This window comes from Patella vulgata, chromosome 4 (assembly GCF_932274485.2).
Source record: "Patella vulgata chromosome 4, xgPatVulg1.2, whole genome shotgun sequence".
Lineage (NCBI taxonomy): Eukaryota > Metazoa > Mollusca > Gastropoda > Patellidae > Patella > Patella vulgata.
This window is the reverse complement of record NC_065882.2, coordinates 5,187,043-5,207,096: the sequence shown is the minus strand read 5'-3', so window position 1 is coordinate 5,207,096 and position 20,054 is coordinate 5,187,043. Positions and strand designations below refer to the sequence as shown.

General features: G+C 38.1%; 1 protein-coding gene across 1 annotated transcript in view; it reads right to left on the bottom strand.

The window, feature by feature from the left end:
* Positions 1 to 20,054, bottom strand: part of LOC126817371 (C2 calcium-dependent domain-containing protein 4C) — a 46,055-nt gene that overhangs the window by 5,798 nt on the left and 20,203 nt on the right. Inside the window, exon 2 of the mRNA XM_050544315.2 lies at positions 7,528 to 7,639. Coding sequence (XP_050400272.1) covers positions 7,528 to 7,639 — 112 coding nt within the window. The remainder of the gene's footprint in view (positions 1 to 7,527; positions 7,640 to 20,054) is intronic.

Sequence of the window (20,054 nt, the reverse complement as noted above, 5' to 3'; positions counted from 1 at the left end):
GTGTATTGGCTGGCCTAATACACGGGACACCAAGTATATAGACACGGTTATCCAGGCACTACCACAACTTTCAGTTTGGGATCTTATTGTCAATCAGTATAAAGCTTAATGTTATAGCATGGCATTAGATCAACCAATGTGCGCCGCGAGATTTTGAACGGCTGTAACAAAGTACTCTATAACTTTTATCAAATTGAACTTGTTGACCTCCAGCTGTTTTGATAATATATATAATATTGACCTTTAAATTCTGTATGCACTGTTCTTAAGTCACGACTGTCTGTGTTGTAGTTAAACATGTAATTAATTCAATGTCATTTACGGGGTGCACATGATCTGTGTGCAACACTCAGCAGGACCTTAAAGGAAATGTACTAGTGGTCAGTGCATCATACAATGACCTGTTAATGACTTCAAAGGGAATACACAGTGCAGTTACAGACACCATAATCTGATAAATAAACAATACCATATATGATGATCACTCTTAACCATTTTTCCTAATTATCGTACGCTGTATAAGCAGGAGTTTGCTGAAGGTTAGACATACGGACAGAGAAGAGCAGAGAGCAGACGACCAAAGACGACTAGAGACGAGCAGAGACGGCGAGATCGGCGTATGGACTCACCCGAGTCCAGTCGCTGCCTTGGCAGAGGGACAGAATGGTGGATTTAATATAGTTATATGTGTTCCTGTCGTAGTCTAGTTCCGATGTAGTTTAGTTCATGTTGTATGTTTGTAACTGTAGCTGTTTATATACCTGATGTAAATAAATCATATATTTACTAAACTGATCTACTGTTATCCCTAAGATAGTGTTACACGGAACCCTAAGAAAATGCGAAAAACCAAGTGATCCCAATTTAGTATTCACTGGTGTCTACTCATAAGGTCTTAGCTGTGTTTTCTTTATTTAGTTTGGGTCATTCTGTGTCTATGACCATTCCTATGAATCGGAGCCTATAATTGTTTTTAAAATTAAACGTGACCCTTTTTATCAGCTTCTCTTGGATTCACGTCTATAATTCTATAAATCAGTAAAACATGGGAATCGAAACCACACCAGTTGACTCAATGCCAGACCTTATTATACAGCGTGCACGTGCTAAGCATTCGGCCCCGCCCCCACCTCGTCAATCACTATGAAGCTTTATGTTATCATATGGCTTCAGATAGTTGCACGGAACCATGAAGTATGTTTTTAAGAGGCTTTATTTTTTATACAATGCAATGTCACAAAATCTTATGAATCGGGGCCAATAATTGTTTTTAAAATTAAACTTGACACTTATTTTTCTCGGCTTCTCCTGGCTGGATGCCCATAATTCTATAAATAAGTAAATTTGATGCCTGGTTTTTCTCAACTTCTTCTGAATGGCCGATTCAGAAGGTTTGTCATTGAGTCAACTGACGTAGGTTTTCTCCAGGTCCTCAAGTTTGCTCCCACTGCTAAAGACCCATACGCACAAGCGAATTATTGAAATAAAATTGAACCATATTAGTCCCGAAATGGCCTAGTTTGTGTCGAGTAGACGTTAAACTCTCTCTCTCTCTCTCTCTCACTCTCTCTCTCAACATGTGGTGAATACCCAATGATTACGTTTAGTAACTTTGTTTATCTCGGTCGATTCTAAACATCGTGCCTAATAAAGAAAATCAATGCACAAAATAAATTCAATTCGTTGCAAAGCAAACGTTTATTACAGTATTCATTGCCATGTTCTTCAAGGTGTAATCTATTTACTACAGTGTAAGTTTTATAGACAAGATATTCTGGAAACACAGACTGTTTAATCAATCTTAAAATTCTGAGATTCTGAGAGAAAAAAACCAAATTGATTGATCGAGTAGATGTCCTTCCAGCATTGAGAACTCACAGTTTGGGTGATCAATGGTGACAAATTTAAAAGAGTTTGTCCTCACTTATGGATTCCAGAAAGCACCATACCACCAAGTGTGTATTGTTATCTAACGTCTTCGCGATTTAAATGCATTCCTGGAATGAAATGGAACCATGGCCATGTCTGTGATTACTCTTTGGATGGCCATGTTTATTAAATCCTCTTTATGTCAATCGGTCGTGATGAGCTAGACAAGATGTCTAACGAGAACTATTTTCTAGATGGCTGGAATCTAATACATTTAAAGGAACAACGTCCTTATATAATGCAGATGTGAGGGAGATACAAAGAACTGGGGTTTAACGTCCACTCGACACAAACTATGTCATTTTGGGACTCACATATGGTTCAATTTTATTTCAATAATTCGCGTCCGCGTATAGGTCTTTAGCAGTGGGAGGAAACCTGAGGACCCGGGGAAAACCCACGAGGTTGGACAGGCGACCCTACCTAACATAATGCAGATGTGAGGGAGATACAAAGAACTGGGGTTTAACGTCCACTCGACACAAACTATGTCATTTTGGGACTCACATATGGTTCAATTTTATTTCAATAATTCGCGTCCGCGTATAGGTCTTTAGCAGTGGGAGGAAACCGGAGGACCCGGAGAAAACCCATAATAAAACACTTACGTTAAACATATATCTGTTAATGGAATATTTTTGGAATACGTGCATGACTTTAAATCTTTCAATTGTGATGCTTCGTTAGCGGGTTATTTGGCATTTACAATTTAATGAATCGTTAGTCATTAGAAGGAAGAGAAAGCGAGTGATTTAGGTTTAAAAGTTTCATTAAAAGATGAAATGAAATGATTTAAAGGGCAGCGGTCGATATTTGGGACATGTTTCCAAAATAAAGTATGAATTGAAAATAGTGACACAAGGAAAGTTGATCAGTCATAAGAATGAGCCTGGGAGTTCTTGATCAATTCAAGGCAAATTCAGCTCTGCGGAGTTACTCCCCTTTACCAAAATGCCAGCTTCCCCAAGCCAAAGAATGAATTACGATTAATATTGTGTGCATTGTTTAAATAATACAACTTTTGCATTGGCCAATTAAATGTATTGTTTACTTTATCAAATAAGCTATAACTTCACGAAGGTGCGTCCTATAAATGGTACGCTGCTAACGAAACATCACATTAATTATCGCATTGATGTTTTGGTTTATTGAATAAACGTTTCAATGTATGTCACTTAGATTATTGAATGTATACTGGGATCTTGACTTAAGGTATTTCGAATCCCCGGTTGTACGTGATAAGGAGTAGGGTCGCCTGTCCAACCTCGTGGGTTTTCCCATTCCCTCCCACTGCTAAAGACGCCTACGCGCAAGCGAATTATACAAATAAAATTGAACCATGTGTTAGTCCCGAAATGACCTAGTTTGTGTCGAGTGGACGTTAAACCCATCTCTCTCTAGTGCTTTTCGTGCGGATTTATTTCAAATTTGGTGTGAATCATTGGGGTCATGAGAGGACAACCATTATCGATATTCAGTGTTCAGTGGCCTTCCGTTCCAGAGTTATCTCCTTTGTCCACAGACCTTCGATGTAAAGCACTGGGAACATGAGAGGATGAGTCCTATCTTATGCGAAATATGGATGTTTGTTGCATGGCAACCACTTGCTCATAGACGATACGTCTACTGACTAACTTTACTGCGACGGAAAACCTTATGAATGTTAATCGCCAATAAGATTAAATTAAACTATTATTATTATTATTATAATTTCATTTTTAAAGAGCTGCATTATAACATTAGTTATTTCTAAGCGCTGTACAGACATATTTACACAATGGTACACGCATGATTCTATTTATATGAGTTACTAAACAGATGAGTCTCTAGTTAAGATTTAAACTGAGATAGTTGGGTACTCTATCTTATGTTTCTGTCTAGTTCATTCCAAAGTTTGGCACCCCTAATGGAAAATGAAAACTCGCCCACCTGGCACTGAAAGCGTGGAACAGCTATTAGGGTTTATCAGATATTAATGTATTTATTTCTATAAATTCATCGTTTAATGCATTCTAAATTCATTCTTGTATCAGTAGTGGGCAGCGATTAAGAATGAGAAAAATTAATGAAAAATCTGTCGTAATGTTGTTGAAAATGGTATTTCATTTCTAAATTAGTTATATTCTGCAATATATAGCAAACTTAGAACCATTTGAAATTGCAACCAGTAGAGGGTTAATTATAAAAGCAGGTGGTTCCAGTTTATTTCCATCAGTATCCATCATTTAAATTACTGATAAAGAACGGAATCGCCATTATGTAAAACTGTTGTCTATTATTAGAATCTTACGAGCGTTTATTCTCATTTGAGAATTCTACGTCATGAAACCTACATCTGTGTTTCTGTCTGACATATTCATGTCTTGTGAGTGGGTATATTTTTATGAAGGAGGGAATGGTGTTTATAGACCCATGAATTAAAATAAATTTGTTGTCTTGGCGAATTATTTAACGCCTAACATCTGCCCACCGGACATCTGCTCGGTTAGTAGTATGTGAGATATATTGATTTAAGCTAGTAATTATTCCATGTTGCGAAAAGCCTCCGACTTATTGAATGAACACCAGGCGTCTGTTCAGCTTATACTACGTGATTGTTGCTGAGGATTGTGGGTTAGGTTTAGGGTACGGCTTAGGGCTCTGTCTTGATTTAGGGTTATCGCAAGCCCTGTTTACATCTAGTGATCTATGACGAAATCTGCATGTGGCCTTGTGAAATAGACTTAACACTTATCTAGCAAGTTTCCTGGGAAACACGTGTCTGCGATATCACCGGAAGTTAATAATTGGTAATATGTAGAATAATTAGGCTATAAAATGATTAATAATGTCCTCGGGGACGACGTTCTAATAGTTTGTACCACCAAACTGATAAACTGAAATGTTTTCTAAATTATTAATTAGATATAACTTATCCAGACCATAATCAACTGTCGATGGCATCGGATTTCTCCGATATTAAATAGATTAGATCAGTTCAGCCATATTTTGATTTAAGCTAAAAATTGAAGAGCGAGACTTAGCTTTAAACAACCAGTACGGTGGTTGAAAGTATTGCACGTGTCTTGACAAACCTTCAAAGGTTAATATCTTCGCTCGCAATAGAGTAATTTGAATGAGATTTTCAAATTATTCATTTTACATTGGGGGGTGGGGGGTGGATGGCCGAATGGTTAGAAAGTGCGTGCTGTATCATAAAGCCTGTCATTGAGTCAACTGGCGTGGTTTCGAATCCCCGGTTGTACGTGACAAGGGTAGGGTCGCCCGTCCAACCCCGTTGGTTTTCTCCGGGTCCTCCGGTTTCCCCCCACTGCTAAAGACCCCTGCGCGCATGCGAATTATTGAAATAAAATTAAACCATAGGTTTGTCCCCAAATGACCTAGTTTGGGTCGAGTGGACGTTAAACTCCATCTCTCTCTCTCTCTCTCTCTCAATTCGCATTATCTATTTTCGAACTATTATAGCAAGAACGTCCAGCTCTTTATCTAAATCTTACATAATGCATCTTTAAATTAACAGATTTATCTATGGCATGTTGGAATAACATTAATAAAGTCTAATCAGAACAGGGTGAGAACGAATTAAGCCGATAACAATAAACAGGGGACATTTGTAAAAAGTATGATTGTTCATCCATCACAGTCAATTATCGTGATGAATCTTTATGGGCCTGGACAGATGTTACTTTAAAATATCATTTCGCTTTTCTTTTGCTTCTTTTATTTTTACATCCAACCTCGTGGGTTTTCTCTGGGTCCTCCGGTTTCCTGCCACTGCTAACGACCCCTACGCGAATTATTGAAATAAAATTAAACCATATGTTAGTCCCGAAATGACCTAGTTTGTGTCGAATGGACGTTAAATCCCATTTATCTCTCTCTCTCACTCTCTGGGGGGGGGGGGGGGGGCACGCAAGAGAGAGAGGGGTGGGGGGGTAACGTCCACATGGCTCTAATTTATTTCAATAATTCGCGTGGCAGTGGACCCGGAGAAAAACAGGCAACCCTACTCCTTGTCATGTACAACCAGGGAACAGAAACCACAATTTGTCAGGTGACACTATAGCTGGGTACAACCAGTGTACTCACTGCTTACTATCCTTTGCCGAATTTGGAGGGAGGGGGGGGGGTGGATGGCTGAATGGTTAGCACGTGCGCGTTCTATAATAAAGTCTGTCATTGAGTCAACTGGCGTGGTTTCGATTTCCCGGTTGGTTTTCTCCGGGTCCCCCGGTTTCCCCCCACTGCGAATTATGGAAATAAAATTGAACCATATGTTAGTTCCGAAATGACCTAGTTTGTGTCGAGTGGACATTAGACCCCATCTCTCTCTCTTAAATTCATTCATTTAACTTTAGCATCGATCGATCGTTCTTCACTTTTATTTCCGTTTGCAAATAATCATGTCATAATGGTCACTGTTTCTCTCGTATTTATGAAGTCAATCGGAAACATAAGACGATTAAGTTCACGCCAGTCCTTGACTGTAATGAAGGATCAATAATATTACTTAAAATAAATTCCTTTTATACTATGTTCTTGTCATTAGCGGGTAGTTTGCAACATTGTTCCATACACTGGTTTCTACGCACGCGCCTAATCACTTCCAGTACGAATCATGGATCATTTACATGTATTATTCAGTAACAACTAATTACAATGTGGGTGGCTTCACCGGCAAATATTGTAAACGTTATAGCGTAGTATACGAAAGGGCAAATTAAATTATTATCTTTTAAAATCACTAAGCATACCCCGCGCTGTGCACAGCATCCATCTGATATACAAAAAGGACAAATTAAATTATCTTTTAAAATCATCAAGCATACCCCGGGCTGTGCGCAGCACCCGATTAATATACGAAAGGATGAATTAAATTATTATCTTTCAAAATCAGTAAACATACCCGCGCTATGCACAGCACCCGATTTATTTACGAAAGGACAAATTAAATTATTAGCTTTCAAAATCACAAAGCATACCCCGCACTGTGCACAGCATCCGTCTGATATACTAAAGAACAAATTAAATTATTATCATTCCAAATCAGTAATTATACCCCAAACTGTGCACAGCATCCGTCTGAAATGAATTGATACCTTACCAAATCAGATGAGAATTGATATCAAGCAAATCACACGTTTGTGACTGTATATTGTCAGCAATGCGGACTTTCCAAACACACAAGGGGCTCTTGTGGGTTTTCTACCAAAAATCACAACTGTAGCATTTTTTAGAGCAAATCTAATCTAAAATCAGGGGTGTTGGATGGCCGAATGGTCAGCACGCGCGCGCTGTATCATACGGTCTGTCATTGAGTCAACTGGCGGGGTTTCGTTTACCCGGTTGTACGTGACAAGGAGTAGGGTCGCCTGTCCAACGTCGTGGGTTTTCTCCGGGTCCGCCGGTTTCCTCCCACTGCTAAAGACCCGTACGCGCAAGCGAATTATTGAAATATAAAAAAATAAACCATATGTTAGTCCAGAAATGACCTAGTTTGTGTCGAGTGGACGTTAAACGCCCATTTCTCTCTCTCTAATCTAAAATCATAAAAAATGGACGCCGTTCGATAACTCGTACACATAATTGCGAACTCACCTGGTGGACCGGTTATATTATGTTGAGGTAATCCAGTAGCCTCTACAACCATCACAGTTAACCTTTCGCCTCTAGGTTCATAGTTCAAGGTCACGTACAGATGACCGAGATCCTAAAAAATAAAATAGACATATGTGTACTGTAGCTCTATAAATACGTGTGACGCTACGGTGTTGTTACGCCGTGACTATCCTTCGTCACGCCACTAATATGAGATGACTGTGACACTACAGTCAATTAGGGACGGACCGTGACTTCACGTTGTGTATAAAACTTCAATGATCAACTGACTCTGAAACACTTTGTTGGTTTTATATCTTTATGACATTCATAATACAACGGTTATATACATTTATATTTATAAATATAACCTTAGTTCTTCTTTCCAAGTCTACAAGATGATGTCCCACGGCCTGTAAGCCAAGGAGGCTGTGGGTATGATGTCCCGCTAGGAACTCCGAATGATGCCCGAAGAGAAATTTAACCTCGCTCTTTCTTATATAGAAAGTATAGATGGGTCAGCTGTTAGGGCGGGACAATTACCATTTTGGGGTAACTGTTTCGTATGGGCACCGTTTTACGTCAACATTAGTCTATTTTAATTAGACTAATCTGTGCACGTGATCACTGGACGATAGTACCCTACTTTCATCAATTGATGATGACAGGAACTGTCTGTGAGTTAGTCTTGCAAAATTCCTACTTAGCCCATTTCTCGTTGTCACCCATTTGTTTAACTACTTCAATATATTAAACAGAGCGCCTTTTAAGAACTAAAATAACCCCTATAGTATTACACACAGTGATACATCTCCTTCCTTCCCTTCACCGACATTACCCGGTGTAAAATAGTAATCGGAAAATTTTTAGCTCTCCCTATAGCTATAGCTAGATTTAGACTTGGGTAGGATTTATTGGACTAAATCTACTTCTTAAGGCCAGCTCAATTTTTGTCCTGGTCGCTGAGATGTAAATAAGGTTTCGGCTAATCTAATTCACCGCCTACAATATTTACGCCTTCTTAATCCGGCTTTTCTTGTTTTGAATTTTTGTAAAATTGTTTTATCTCAAATTAGTTTCGCCTCATCTGAACTGTGATAATTAAATATTCAATACTCCTCTTTGTTTGGTTTTTATTTTATTTTCTCCTTTTCTCAAACAAAATCCAATTAAACAAAACAAGATTAAACACCATGAATTGTTAACAATGGCTAAACCTATTTGTTAAGGCCAGCTCAATTTTTGTCAAAGTCGCTGAGATGTAAATAAGTTTAGGGCACGTGATTGTTGGGTTAAGGCTTGGATTAGTACTAGCCCTGTTTACATCTCGTGACCTATGACCACAAATTGAGCTGGCCTTATCATTTATTGGCTTCAGTCCGGAAGTTCTATAGGAGTTTAACCCTCATTATGAAGTAATTCGATAGATAGGCTACGTGCTGTTAAACGCAAAGAGGCACGTGACGCTCGAAGATGGATAGGCATGACCAAAAAATCGAGGTAATGAAGAATGATGTTAAATTATATCACATGTCACCATAAAGAACAAACTCACACTTACGGATCTGTGATATATGTGTTGTAAACATGGCGGGCATTGGTTTTTTGATTAACTTTGATTTATTTTTAAACGAAGGAAGAGGACAGCTGGGAACAAGAATAACAAATATAAAGGGAGAGAGAGAGAGAGTGAGAGAGAGAGAGAGATGGGATTTAACGTCCACTCGACACAAACTAGGTCATTCCGGGACTAACATATGATGGTTTACTTTTATTTCAATAATTCGCTTGCTCGAAGGGGTCTTTCGCAATAGTAGGAAACCGGAGGACCCGGAGAAAACCCACGAGGTTGGACAGGCAACCTTACTCCTTGTCACGTACAACCTGGGATTCGAAAACCACGGCAGTTGACTCAATGACAGGCCTTATGATACAGCGCGCACATGCTAACCATACGCGGCCATCCAACCCCCCGACAAATTCAAAGGAGATATCCGTCAACGCAGTAAATTATGGTGGTGACAAATAACACGAATTATTTGTCAATTCAAATCAACATTGATGTTGTTATCTTACCGGGAAAGGGTAGGCTTCTGATATCCAATATTTAAGACAAAATAAACATTTTACCATTGGTACACGAATCGTGTACCATGGTGCGTTTCATCGTCATTTGTAACAAGTGACCAGAAAGAGCAAGGCTAGAAATTTCTATTCGGTTGAGACTCCTGCCGTATTTCGCTGGACATAACTGATTTGAAATTAGAGACAAAACGGAAACAATTGAATATAAATCAGTTTATATACAATCAGATTACATTATTATATGCGTTGCGACCCATTTGGGTCAATTTCTAGGTCCCAAATATTAGCGATTTAGCTCCTTTAAAGCTACATTATGTAAGATTTAGATAAAGAGCTGACAGTTCGTTCGCGCTTTAATAGATAGTTTGAAAATAGATAATGACAAAGGAATATATTGAAAATTTCAGTCACATTACTTTAATCTGATCAAAGTTATGACTCCTTGAAGTTTTAATAAGAACAGCTTAGTCTCGATTTTCACTGCTACCATTGTTACGATCAGTTATCCAATTTAAATTAAATCATTAAACGAAGATCGGGTTTCAGTCCATACCAAATCTCTGCCATCAAATGTTCTAGAGAGTTCATTACGTGCTTGTCATGTTCATAAGTGTCTTATCAACACTTTATATAATATTTGAGGTCAACAAAATACCCGCAATAGACATATTAATTTGCCTATACGTTTTTGTGTTGTTTTTTTTTTTTTAGGACTTCGAATTTTGTCTAATGGTTTGGATTGTTCGTACTTGGTTTTATTTTATTTCTTACATAATGCATATTTTATTGTGTTCTGTCATCCGTAAACTGATATAACCAACAAGTGAAGAAGAGTTAATAAGTACATGGTTTTATTATGCCTTGTTATTTATAAAATAATATGATTATCTTACTAACAGATCTGAGTAGAATTCTTTATTTCTTTGGCTGTTATTATATCCATTAGCACTTTATTGGATACAATAAAAACACTACCAAACATTGTAAAGAGATGTGGCTTGCGGAAAAGAGAGAGATAGGGGGGGGGGGGGGGTAGTAACTTTTATTGCTACCTTTATAAACTTAATCAATAGCCTAAACTGAACTTTCACATGTTTTACACTAACAAACACTGTAAAGAGGGAGGGAGGAGAGACGGGGGGGGGGGGGTAGTAGTTTCCCCTTGTTAGTGCTGCAGGACCGAGGGCCTGACAGGGACAGCTGTTTAGTCGTTTTAGTGGAACGAAAAGCCGAGGACGCATGTACACATTGGCGTGCACGTAAAAGATCCCTTTGCAGTTGGGAAAAATTTCCCGCCTCATAGCACACTGCATGATGTATTCATTATCCCAGTCGGAGAAGAACCGTAAGACGTTAAAACCCATTTCATTTCTATTCCGTTTACGCCCTGGCAGCTGACATGGATAACATTCATTAGGTTTATTAACTGCAACGTTCCAATGAGGACATTCTCGCCGTTATCAAGCAATGTTATCCATAAAGATGTCTGTTATTTATTTATGGTGTATGTTCGTCTTCATTAGGCCGTTCGGTGCAAAAACAAAAGTAGAGCGTGAAACCTATATCAGGAACAACTGCATATTGAAATTAGTGCAATTGGGATTAGGTTACACTATTGCTATGGGCTCTCACTTAATCAAAATTCCTGAATGCGTCATGAAATTAATGCGGCCTCCATTTAAAACAAAAAAATATTCATTTACTGGTTAACAATATATTGTACTCTGTAAAGAACCTATATAAAGTTTGAAATGAATGCGATTGACGTTAAACGCATGAATTTCTTATTAATATTTACGTTTTGGTTCTCGGACTAAGATCCTTTAAGGAAAACAAAAACCGTCCAATTCTGTAGCCGTAATATTTCCTCTTAAAGGACAATATTGGTGCCAGTCATTATCACATATGTGTTAGAGATGGTTAAACACATTCCAAATATATTTTTAACACAGAGATCATTGCTATGATAGCTGAGTAATACAGGTTTCCCGTATCGGAAGTGACGAACGCCAAAGGAAAACACGAGTCGCTGCTCTATATAACTGACTGAAGCGACGAGTGATAACAGATACATGGGCAAATTTCTACTCACTAATAATTCCTTCCAAGACCAAAAGTTGTTATATGGGACTGTAAGAGGATATCTGACAATTCAATAAAGTATTTGAATGTCATTAGATAAGAGAACACGAGAAAAATAGAAATAGTCCGTACATTTCCTTGTTTATATTCATTCTATACCTTATAAAAACATGGTAATGCACGGACTTTTTCTGTTTTTATTACGTGTTCTCTTATCTAGTGGCAGTCAATTCTTTTTATGAATTGTCAGATATCCTCTCGCAGTCTCACACAACAACTTTTGGTCTTCGAAGGAATTATTAGTGAGCAGAAATTCGGCCGTGTATATGTTATCACTCGTCGCTTCAGTCAGTTATATAGAGCGGTGACTCGTGTTTACCTTTGGCGTTCGTCACTTCCGATACGGGAAACCTGTATTACTCAGCTATCGTAGCAATGATCTCTGTGTTAAAAGTATATTTGGAATGTGTTTAACCAGCTCTAACACATATGTGATAATGACTGGCACCAATATTGTCCTTTAAATTAGCTAACTCCTTATTCTTTGGCACATAGAAACTGACAGAAGTGGATCGCAACGCATATAATAATGTAATATGAATGTATATAAACTGATTTACATTCAATCGTTTCCATTGTTACTCTGATTTCTAATCAGTTATGTTGGGAAAAATTATTTTAGTCAACATCGGTAGTATACTCCTGTCGGATATGTTTACCCTCGTTCGTTGGGTCGTTGCATTACAAATGGTTCTCGGAAGCATTTTAAAATGTTCATTTTCACTTATATATAGGATATCAGAAGCCCATCATTTAACGGTAAGATAGCAACTTCAATGTTGATTTAAATTGACCAATAAGTCGTGTTTACAATGTCAAACCGTGGATGATAGAGCTAGTGACTTGCCTCCTTTAAGATAGGACGCAATAAAGGCATTCGTTTCGTGCTAACATTAATTTAATGTTTAACAAATGAAAGGTCATCATGCCAAAAACATTTGATCCTTTTGCTGTAGAATTTCCTGTTTCTTTAGGAAATGAAAATTAGATGAGACATGCATTTTGACTTTTATTACTTCTGGTGTTTTGTAAATATGGCTCTCTTGAGACTTGACATAGAATAATTGATTCCGATCCAATATGATGTTGGTATTCACAACACATATTCCGAGTAGAAATGGTTCCACTACTGATGTCTTCCGCCTTCCTCCAGCCACAGTAGTGGCTCGTCCTACGGAGTTCCTTTGCGCAATTTTTTTTAGTCAAATGACTAATGACTTACTGGCCTATAGCTCCCTTAATTTACACATAAACTGACCCAAAACTGTACTGCACATAGCTTAACATGTAATAAACCAATTCCTATTGAAATAAAGGTGAAGCCTTACCGCATAATTATATGATATGAAACCCAACTGCTACGCGAAATTTCTCGCCTACCGAACTTATTTCAACTGGTCGGTGTCATGGCGGCTTTCACATTATAAGAAACATCGCTTTGAAAATGGGGGGGGGGGGGTGGATGGCTGAATGGTTAGCGTGCGCGCGCTGTATCATAAAGTCTGTCATTGAGTCGACTGGCGTGGTTTCGAATCCCCGGTTGAACGTGGCAAGGAGTAGGGTCGCCTGTCCAACCTCGTGGGTTCTCCAGTTTCCTCCCACTGCTAAAGATCCCTACGCGCAAGCGAATTATGTAAATAAAATTAAACCATATGTTAGTCCCAAAATTACCTAATTTGTGTCGAGTGGACGTTAAACTCCATTTCTCTCTCTCTCTCGCTTTGAAAATGTAGAACTATTTTAGTGGTCCAGTCTTCACTATTTTTGATAGAATTACTTATTTCAATACAAACTGTAATGATATGTATTGACAATTATGCGTTTGAACCTATTTAAACTTACATAAGGAGTTTTAGACTGTATCAATTGTAGCGTTAAACACAGTTTAACGATACCTTTAATAGTAGCTAGTATGTGACTTGACAAGTGTGACGTCTGAGAGCGATAGCATGAAGTATTCGTGAATATTCCCATAAAGAAGATTGCTCGATACTTGATGCGTATAATGCAATCTAAAACTCAAGAAAATAATCTGTCTGGTTTTAAAAAATAATATAAAAAAATGGGCTTATCGTTTTACCTTTCTGTACTGAGCGAGAGAGAGAGGGACAGAGAGAGTGAGATAGAGAGAGAGATGGGGTTTAACGTCCACTCGACACAAAGTAGGTCATTTCGGGACTAACACATGGTTCAATTTTATTTCAATGATTCGCTTGCGCGTAGGCGTCTTTAGCAGTCGGAGGAAACCGGAGGACCCGGAGAAAACCCACGAGGTTGGACAGGCGACCCTACTCCTTGTCTCGTACAACCGGGGAATCGAAACCCCGCCAGTTGACTCAATGACAGACCGTATGATACAGCGCATCATCCACCCCCCTAATGACTGGTAAAAACAAGGATATGGACAAATCCTCGGCCAGTCAATTCCTTCAGCTTTCCATCATCAGTCAATCTGATTACAATACAGATCTATATTTCGTTTCGTTTTTTTATACTTTCGATGGCCTACACTACATGAAGAACTGACAAGTTGTAGCGATAGGTCGCGTCAGAGGTCATACGAGCGGCTTTTGACCCTATGACGTCAGATATTTGATTAACTAATCAGCTCTTCCAGATCCTAGTGTAGTAAAGACAAGTAAAATGAAATTTTGAACTATTAAAAACGAAAGGAAATAGGATCTGTGTTTTAACCAGGTTGATCTTCAATAGAAGGCTTGATCTAGCTTTAACGACAAACATCTTATCAAGGCCTTCACGTAATAGGCTTGTGGGCCTATCAGATTCCTCGATCCTTCCAAAAGAGGGGAGTTGGATGGCCGAATGGTTTGCACGTGCGCGCTGAATCATAAGCTCTGTCACTGAGTCGAATGGTCTGGTATCGATTCCCCGGTTGTACATGACAAGGAGTAGGGTCGCCTGTCTAACCTCGTGGGTTTTCTCCGGTTCCTCCGGTTTCTCCAACTGCTAAAGACCCCTACTTGTACGCGCTAGCGAATTATTAAAATAAAATTGAAACATTTGTTAGTCCCGAAATGACCTAGTTTGCGCCGAGTGGACGTTAAACCTCATTTCTCAAAGCAATCTCAGACGTAAAGATGCACTATGTAAGATTTAGATAAAGAGCTAGCCATTCTTACTATAATAGTTCAAAAATAGATAATGTAAAATAACAATATTGAAAATTTCATTCAAATTACTCTATTGCGAGCGAAGATATTAGCCTCTGAAGGTTTGACAAGACGTGTGCAATAATTTCAACCATCGTACTGGTTGTTCATTCAAATTACTCTATTGCGAGCGAAGATATTAGCCTCTGAAGGTTTGACAAGACGTGTGCAATAATTTCAACCATCGTACTGGTTGTTCGAAGCTAAGTCTCGCTGCTCCATTTTTAAATTAAATCAAAATATGGCTGAACCTTTCTAATCTATTTAAAATCGGAGAAATCTGATGCCATCGAGGGTTGATTATGGCCTGGATCATGTATTTAATGTATAATTAATAATTGAGAAAACATTTCAGGCCTAAAGAAAGACCTGCAATTGGTAGATTTAGCTCTTGCATAATGTATGTTTAGTTTTAAGTTAAAAATTTACTCAAAATTGTTCACCTTATTTTAACTAAAATACAGCCCTTTATAAAACTTTTGTTGTTTTAATGTATCAAATACATCAATAAAAAACTATGTGGAACGTTTTTGTGTTTCTGGATCAAAGATATTTCTCATAAACAGTGATTGAATGTTGAGTAGATTTTTAACTGAAGTCTGAGAATGCTTTTTGAACTCTGGACCAGAACTTTAAGTATAAAATCTATTATTTATTTGTTAATATCGTAATTCCGTATACCGTTAGAAAAGTTACCACTGCTGTTTATAACTGTGATTAACTTTTTATTACACGCGATTTCTCCATTAATATCCGCTCCACTATTCTTATGTAAATAACGGAATCTCAATACGACATTACTTTCTAAAAACCACGCTTTAAATTGGATATTGGAAATACTAGACTCGTGCAATCGTTGAAGAACAATGTAGATTATCTTTGTATTTTGATGATCTTTCAATCAAAGGGTAGACTCGAGGTTTAAAGATCGGGGCCAGACACCTGATTGAAACTCAAGTATGATTTATGTTGATTGTAGTGATGTGTTTGTGTTAGTTGTTTATCGTTCTAAATTTAAAACTGTATTCTGAATATAGTAAATAAATGACTTTTAACGGAATATGTCGGCCATTGTGTGACTAACAGACTTCAATTTTGCTAGGAAAGAATTTTTTATCATTCTAAATTTAAAATTGTAATTCTGAAGATAGTAAATAAATGAATTTTAACGGAATATGTCGGCCATTGTAGGAAAGAGTTTTTCATCGTTCTGTGTCTACGATATCACTCTTGGCGGAAATGGACGTAAAACTCCAGGAAGAAACGTTCTAAATCTACAATTGTAATTCTCTAGATAGTAAATAAATAAATTTTGAGACTAACATGCTAAAAAAAATTTCTAGAAAAGACATGAAATGGGGTTTAACATCCTACTGTTCTGCTCCTACTGGGCTAATGAAGACAGGCATACGTTATAGGCCCTATAGTGTGCTATAAAGTAATTTTATCGAATTCCAACTGCCAAGGCATCTTTTACGTGCACGCCAATGTATATACGGGTCCTCAGTTTTTATGTACCGTCCGAACGACTAGACAGGTGTCCTTGTCAGACCCTCCGTCCTGCATCACGGACAAGGGGCAACCCAGCCGGAAAATCTGGATGAACTTTCTCAGTCAATGCAAGAATCAAACACCCGACCTCCAGGCTAGCGAGCCAGCGTCTTACCCACTTAGCCACCGTGGCCCCCATATACCATATTAGTCCCGAAATGACCTAGTTTGTGTCGAGTGGACTTAAATCCCATTTCTCTCTCTCTCTCTCCAAGCAAAATAACTAGAGTATTGACAAGACGATACAACCTATAAACCAAATCAACTGAATAAAACGAATGACATCCGCTTTAACTGCTGAACCATACCACTAATCGGATAAAGACTTTCCCAGGAGATTGACCTAAATAAATCGGTCGAGATTCTTTAATTGTTCTATAATATTATTTTTAGGAAAGCAATTAGAGTATTTGATATTATTTATCTTCAAGGGCATTGTGTTTGTTTTACAACGTATGTCTTGGTAAGCTGGGATTAGGATTTATGAAGTAGATTGGAATGGGTTTTAAAATCGTGTCAATGCAATATTTCCATCAATATGAGACTAAGATATCTTCAATTACATTTCCAGTGTTAGGTGTCCAATGCAAGAAGGATAATAAATTTGCCAGGATAGCAAGCACTTCCGCCTACTTTTACATGCGAAGTGTACATGGATGGGTCTCGTTGTTTTGTAAGGTCCGAAAGACTTCTGTATCATAAGGTCTGTCATTGAGTCAACTAGTGTCGTTTCGGTTTCCCGGTTGTACGTGACAAGGAGTAGGGTCGCCTGTCCAACCTTGTGGGTTTTCTCCGGGATAGCAGGTACTTCCGCCTACTAAGGTGTTATTTTACACGCAAAGTGTACATTGGATGGGTCTCGTTCTTTTGTAAGACCATAAGCAGGATAGCAGGTACTTCCGCTCACGCAAAGTGTACATGGATGGGCCTCGTTGTTTTGTAAGGTCCGAAAGGCTAGGCACACTTGCAAAAGCAACTCCGAATGCATACTCCTCGCAGTGTTTCGTTTAATTATACCTAAACCCACTAAACACTGCTTTAACGAAAGCACATTTCTGTTCCAAATTATGACTGGTCAATGATCTGATTAACAACCAATAGCTAACTGCGTTACAAAAGCATTACGCTTAAAACGGAGCTCCAAATTGGACCAAATATGTTTACAAAACGTTACGTCATGACTCATGATTTTATTATGCCCAATCAAACAGTGCATAGCAGAATATTGCAGAAAAACTAATTGCGTGACAAACGAGGCTATCAAATCGAAAACAATGTAAACAATACTGTTTGGAGACGAACATACTTTCACCGTTTTTAATACCTTAAATCACTGTCCAAAGTTGTAGGGAAAACCCAGATTAAACGACGGGCTGTCATGTTGCTGCACTAAGGAGAGATTTGATTGAACGGGAAGAATAGACACACTCCCTCAAAAGCTCAAGTATCAGAAGCCAATCCAGCAATTGTACTGTACTCTATGATTCCCATCTAAGGCTTTACAGATTTAACTAACTCAAAACTACATGTTATGAAAACTCCCACTGATCAGCAGTGAATATTCGTTAGGCCGCGACAATCACAAATATTAACTTATATCCTCCGACAAATTAAATTCTAAAACATTTTTTTATGTATTAGAAAAATAAATAAAGACGTTTTACGTATTTGTAGGTAAAAATTATTTCCTATTTAGTATAAATGGGTATTAAAATGAGTAAAAGGCTCCATTCCGCCCGAACCAGTAACGTCTTATGTAAACAATGCACGCGCCATTGAGCCAATGATTGACGCCGCGTGATGAGATGTCACGTGTTGAATATAGTTATCTTTTACAGAGATATTAGAAGACTTTCGTAATCCTCTGTGACACAGATTGATGAAAACTATGCACTAATACTGTAATTTTAAATCTAACTCTATATCTGGAGAGTTTACAAAAATATCAATTAAAGTAGCATAACCCTGTATGGAATCAGACCATATTTAATATCAATACAGTCAAGTAGTAAATCCATCAGATTTGACAGGTGTCATCGCCACCAGAGAGAGAGAGAGAGAGAGAGAGATAGAGAGAGAGAGGGTTTAACTTCCACTCGACACAAACTATGTCATTTCGGGACTAACATATGGTTCAATTTTATTTCAATAATTCGCTTGCGCGTAGGGGTCTTTAGTAGTGGGAGGAAACCGGAGGACCCTGAGAAAACCCACGAAGTTGGACAGGCACTCTACTCCTTTTCACGTAGTTTGTGTTGAGTGGATGTTATACCCCATTTCTTTCTCTATTACTAGGTCTTAAAATTATCAACTAGAATTTAACTGTGAATTAACGAGGATCTCAATTCATCTACAGTTCAGGTTACTTTATCTTGAGGAGGTAATATAGCTAACTCATTTTTTATTAATATTTTGTATTAATATTGAAAACGTGAAATGAAATGAAATGGGGTTTAACGTCCTACTGTTCTGCCCCAAACTGGGCTAATGAAGACGGGCATACGCCATACAGTGTGCCTGGACAACGGTCCTGCGGCCTACTTTTATATCTAATTCCAACTGTCAATGTGTACACGGGACCTCGGTTTTTTGTCCCATCCGAAGTATTTATATTGAGGAGTTCATATGGCTAACACCTTTTTGTTATAATTTTGTATTTATATTGAGGAGTTCATACAGTAAATAGATTTTGTATTTTCACAATCTGATTAAAATACAGATCTATATTTCGTTTTTTTTTTCGATGACCTACACTTCATGAAGATCTGACCAGTTGTTTTGGGAGGTCGCATCAGAGGTCACACGAGCGGCTTGTGACCCTATTGCGTCAAACGTTTGATAAATCAATCAGCATTGATGTTTCTAGTGGATTACCATAGTTCCGTGCACCTCATGCCAAAACCTCGCCGTAACAGACCGTTTCATTGGCTAATCACTTACATCATTCTGAATGCGGATTATATAGAAACTCTTTCAGATCCTAGTGTAGCATAGACAAGTAAAACGAAATTTTGAACTATAAAAAACGAAACGAAATAGGATCTGTGTTTTAATCAGATTGTTAGTCATTACTTCATGAAATATTTTTATGTGTCATTACCAATTCCTAGTAAAATCTTAATCCACAGACCAGTCGTCGTTAGCCCAGTCTTTGCAGATTAAAAGAGGCCTAAATGTGTTTTCTGTGGTAATAGTCATCGTATCTGAATGATTAACCTACTATTGTCATTTTGTATTGCCTATTAGTTCAAAGTTTTATCACCTTTCTCTTGTAATTCTAAACCAAATGGTACCTAAATGTGTTTCTCTAAATCTCATTCATAACAGGATTATCGCAAGATCCCCACCCAGATAAAACCCACGAGGTTGGACAGGCGACCCTACTCCTTGTCACGTACAACCGGGAATTCGAAACCATGCCAGCTGACTCAATAGGAAGTGCAGGAGGACCGCACTACACGTAAAACAAAAATCTACGGACAAGACGGAAAATAGACATTGCACCAAATAAGCAAATATCAAATCAAATGAATGGACCCGGGGGCCAGCCGTAAGCGTCCACTAAGGCCTTATGATACA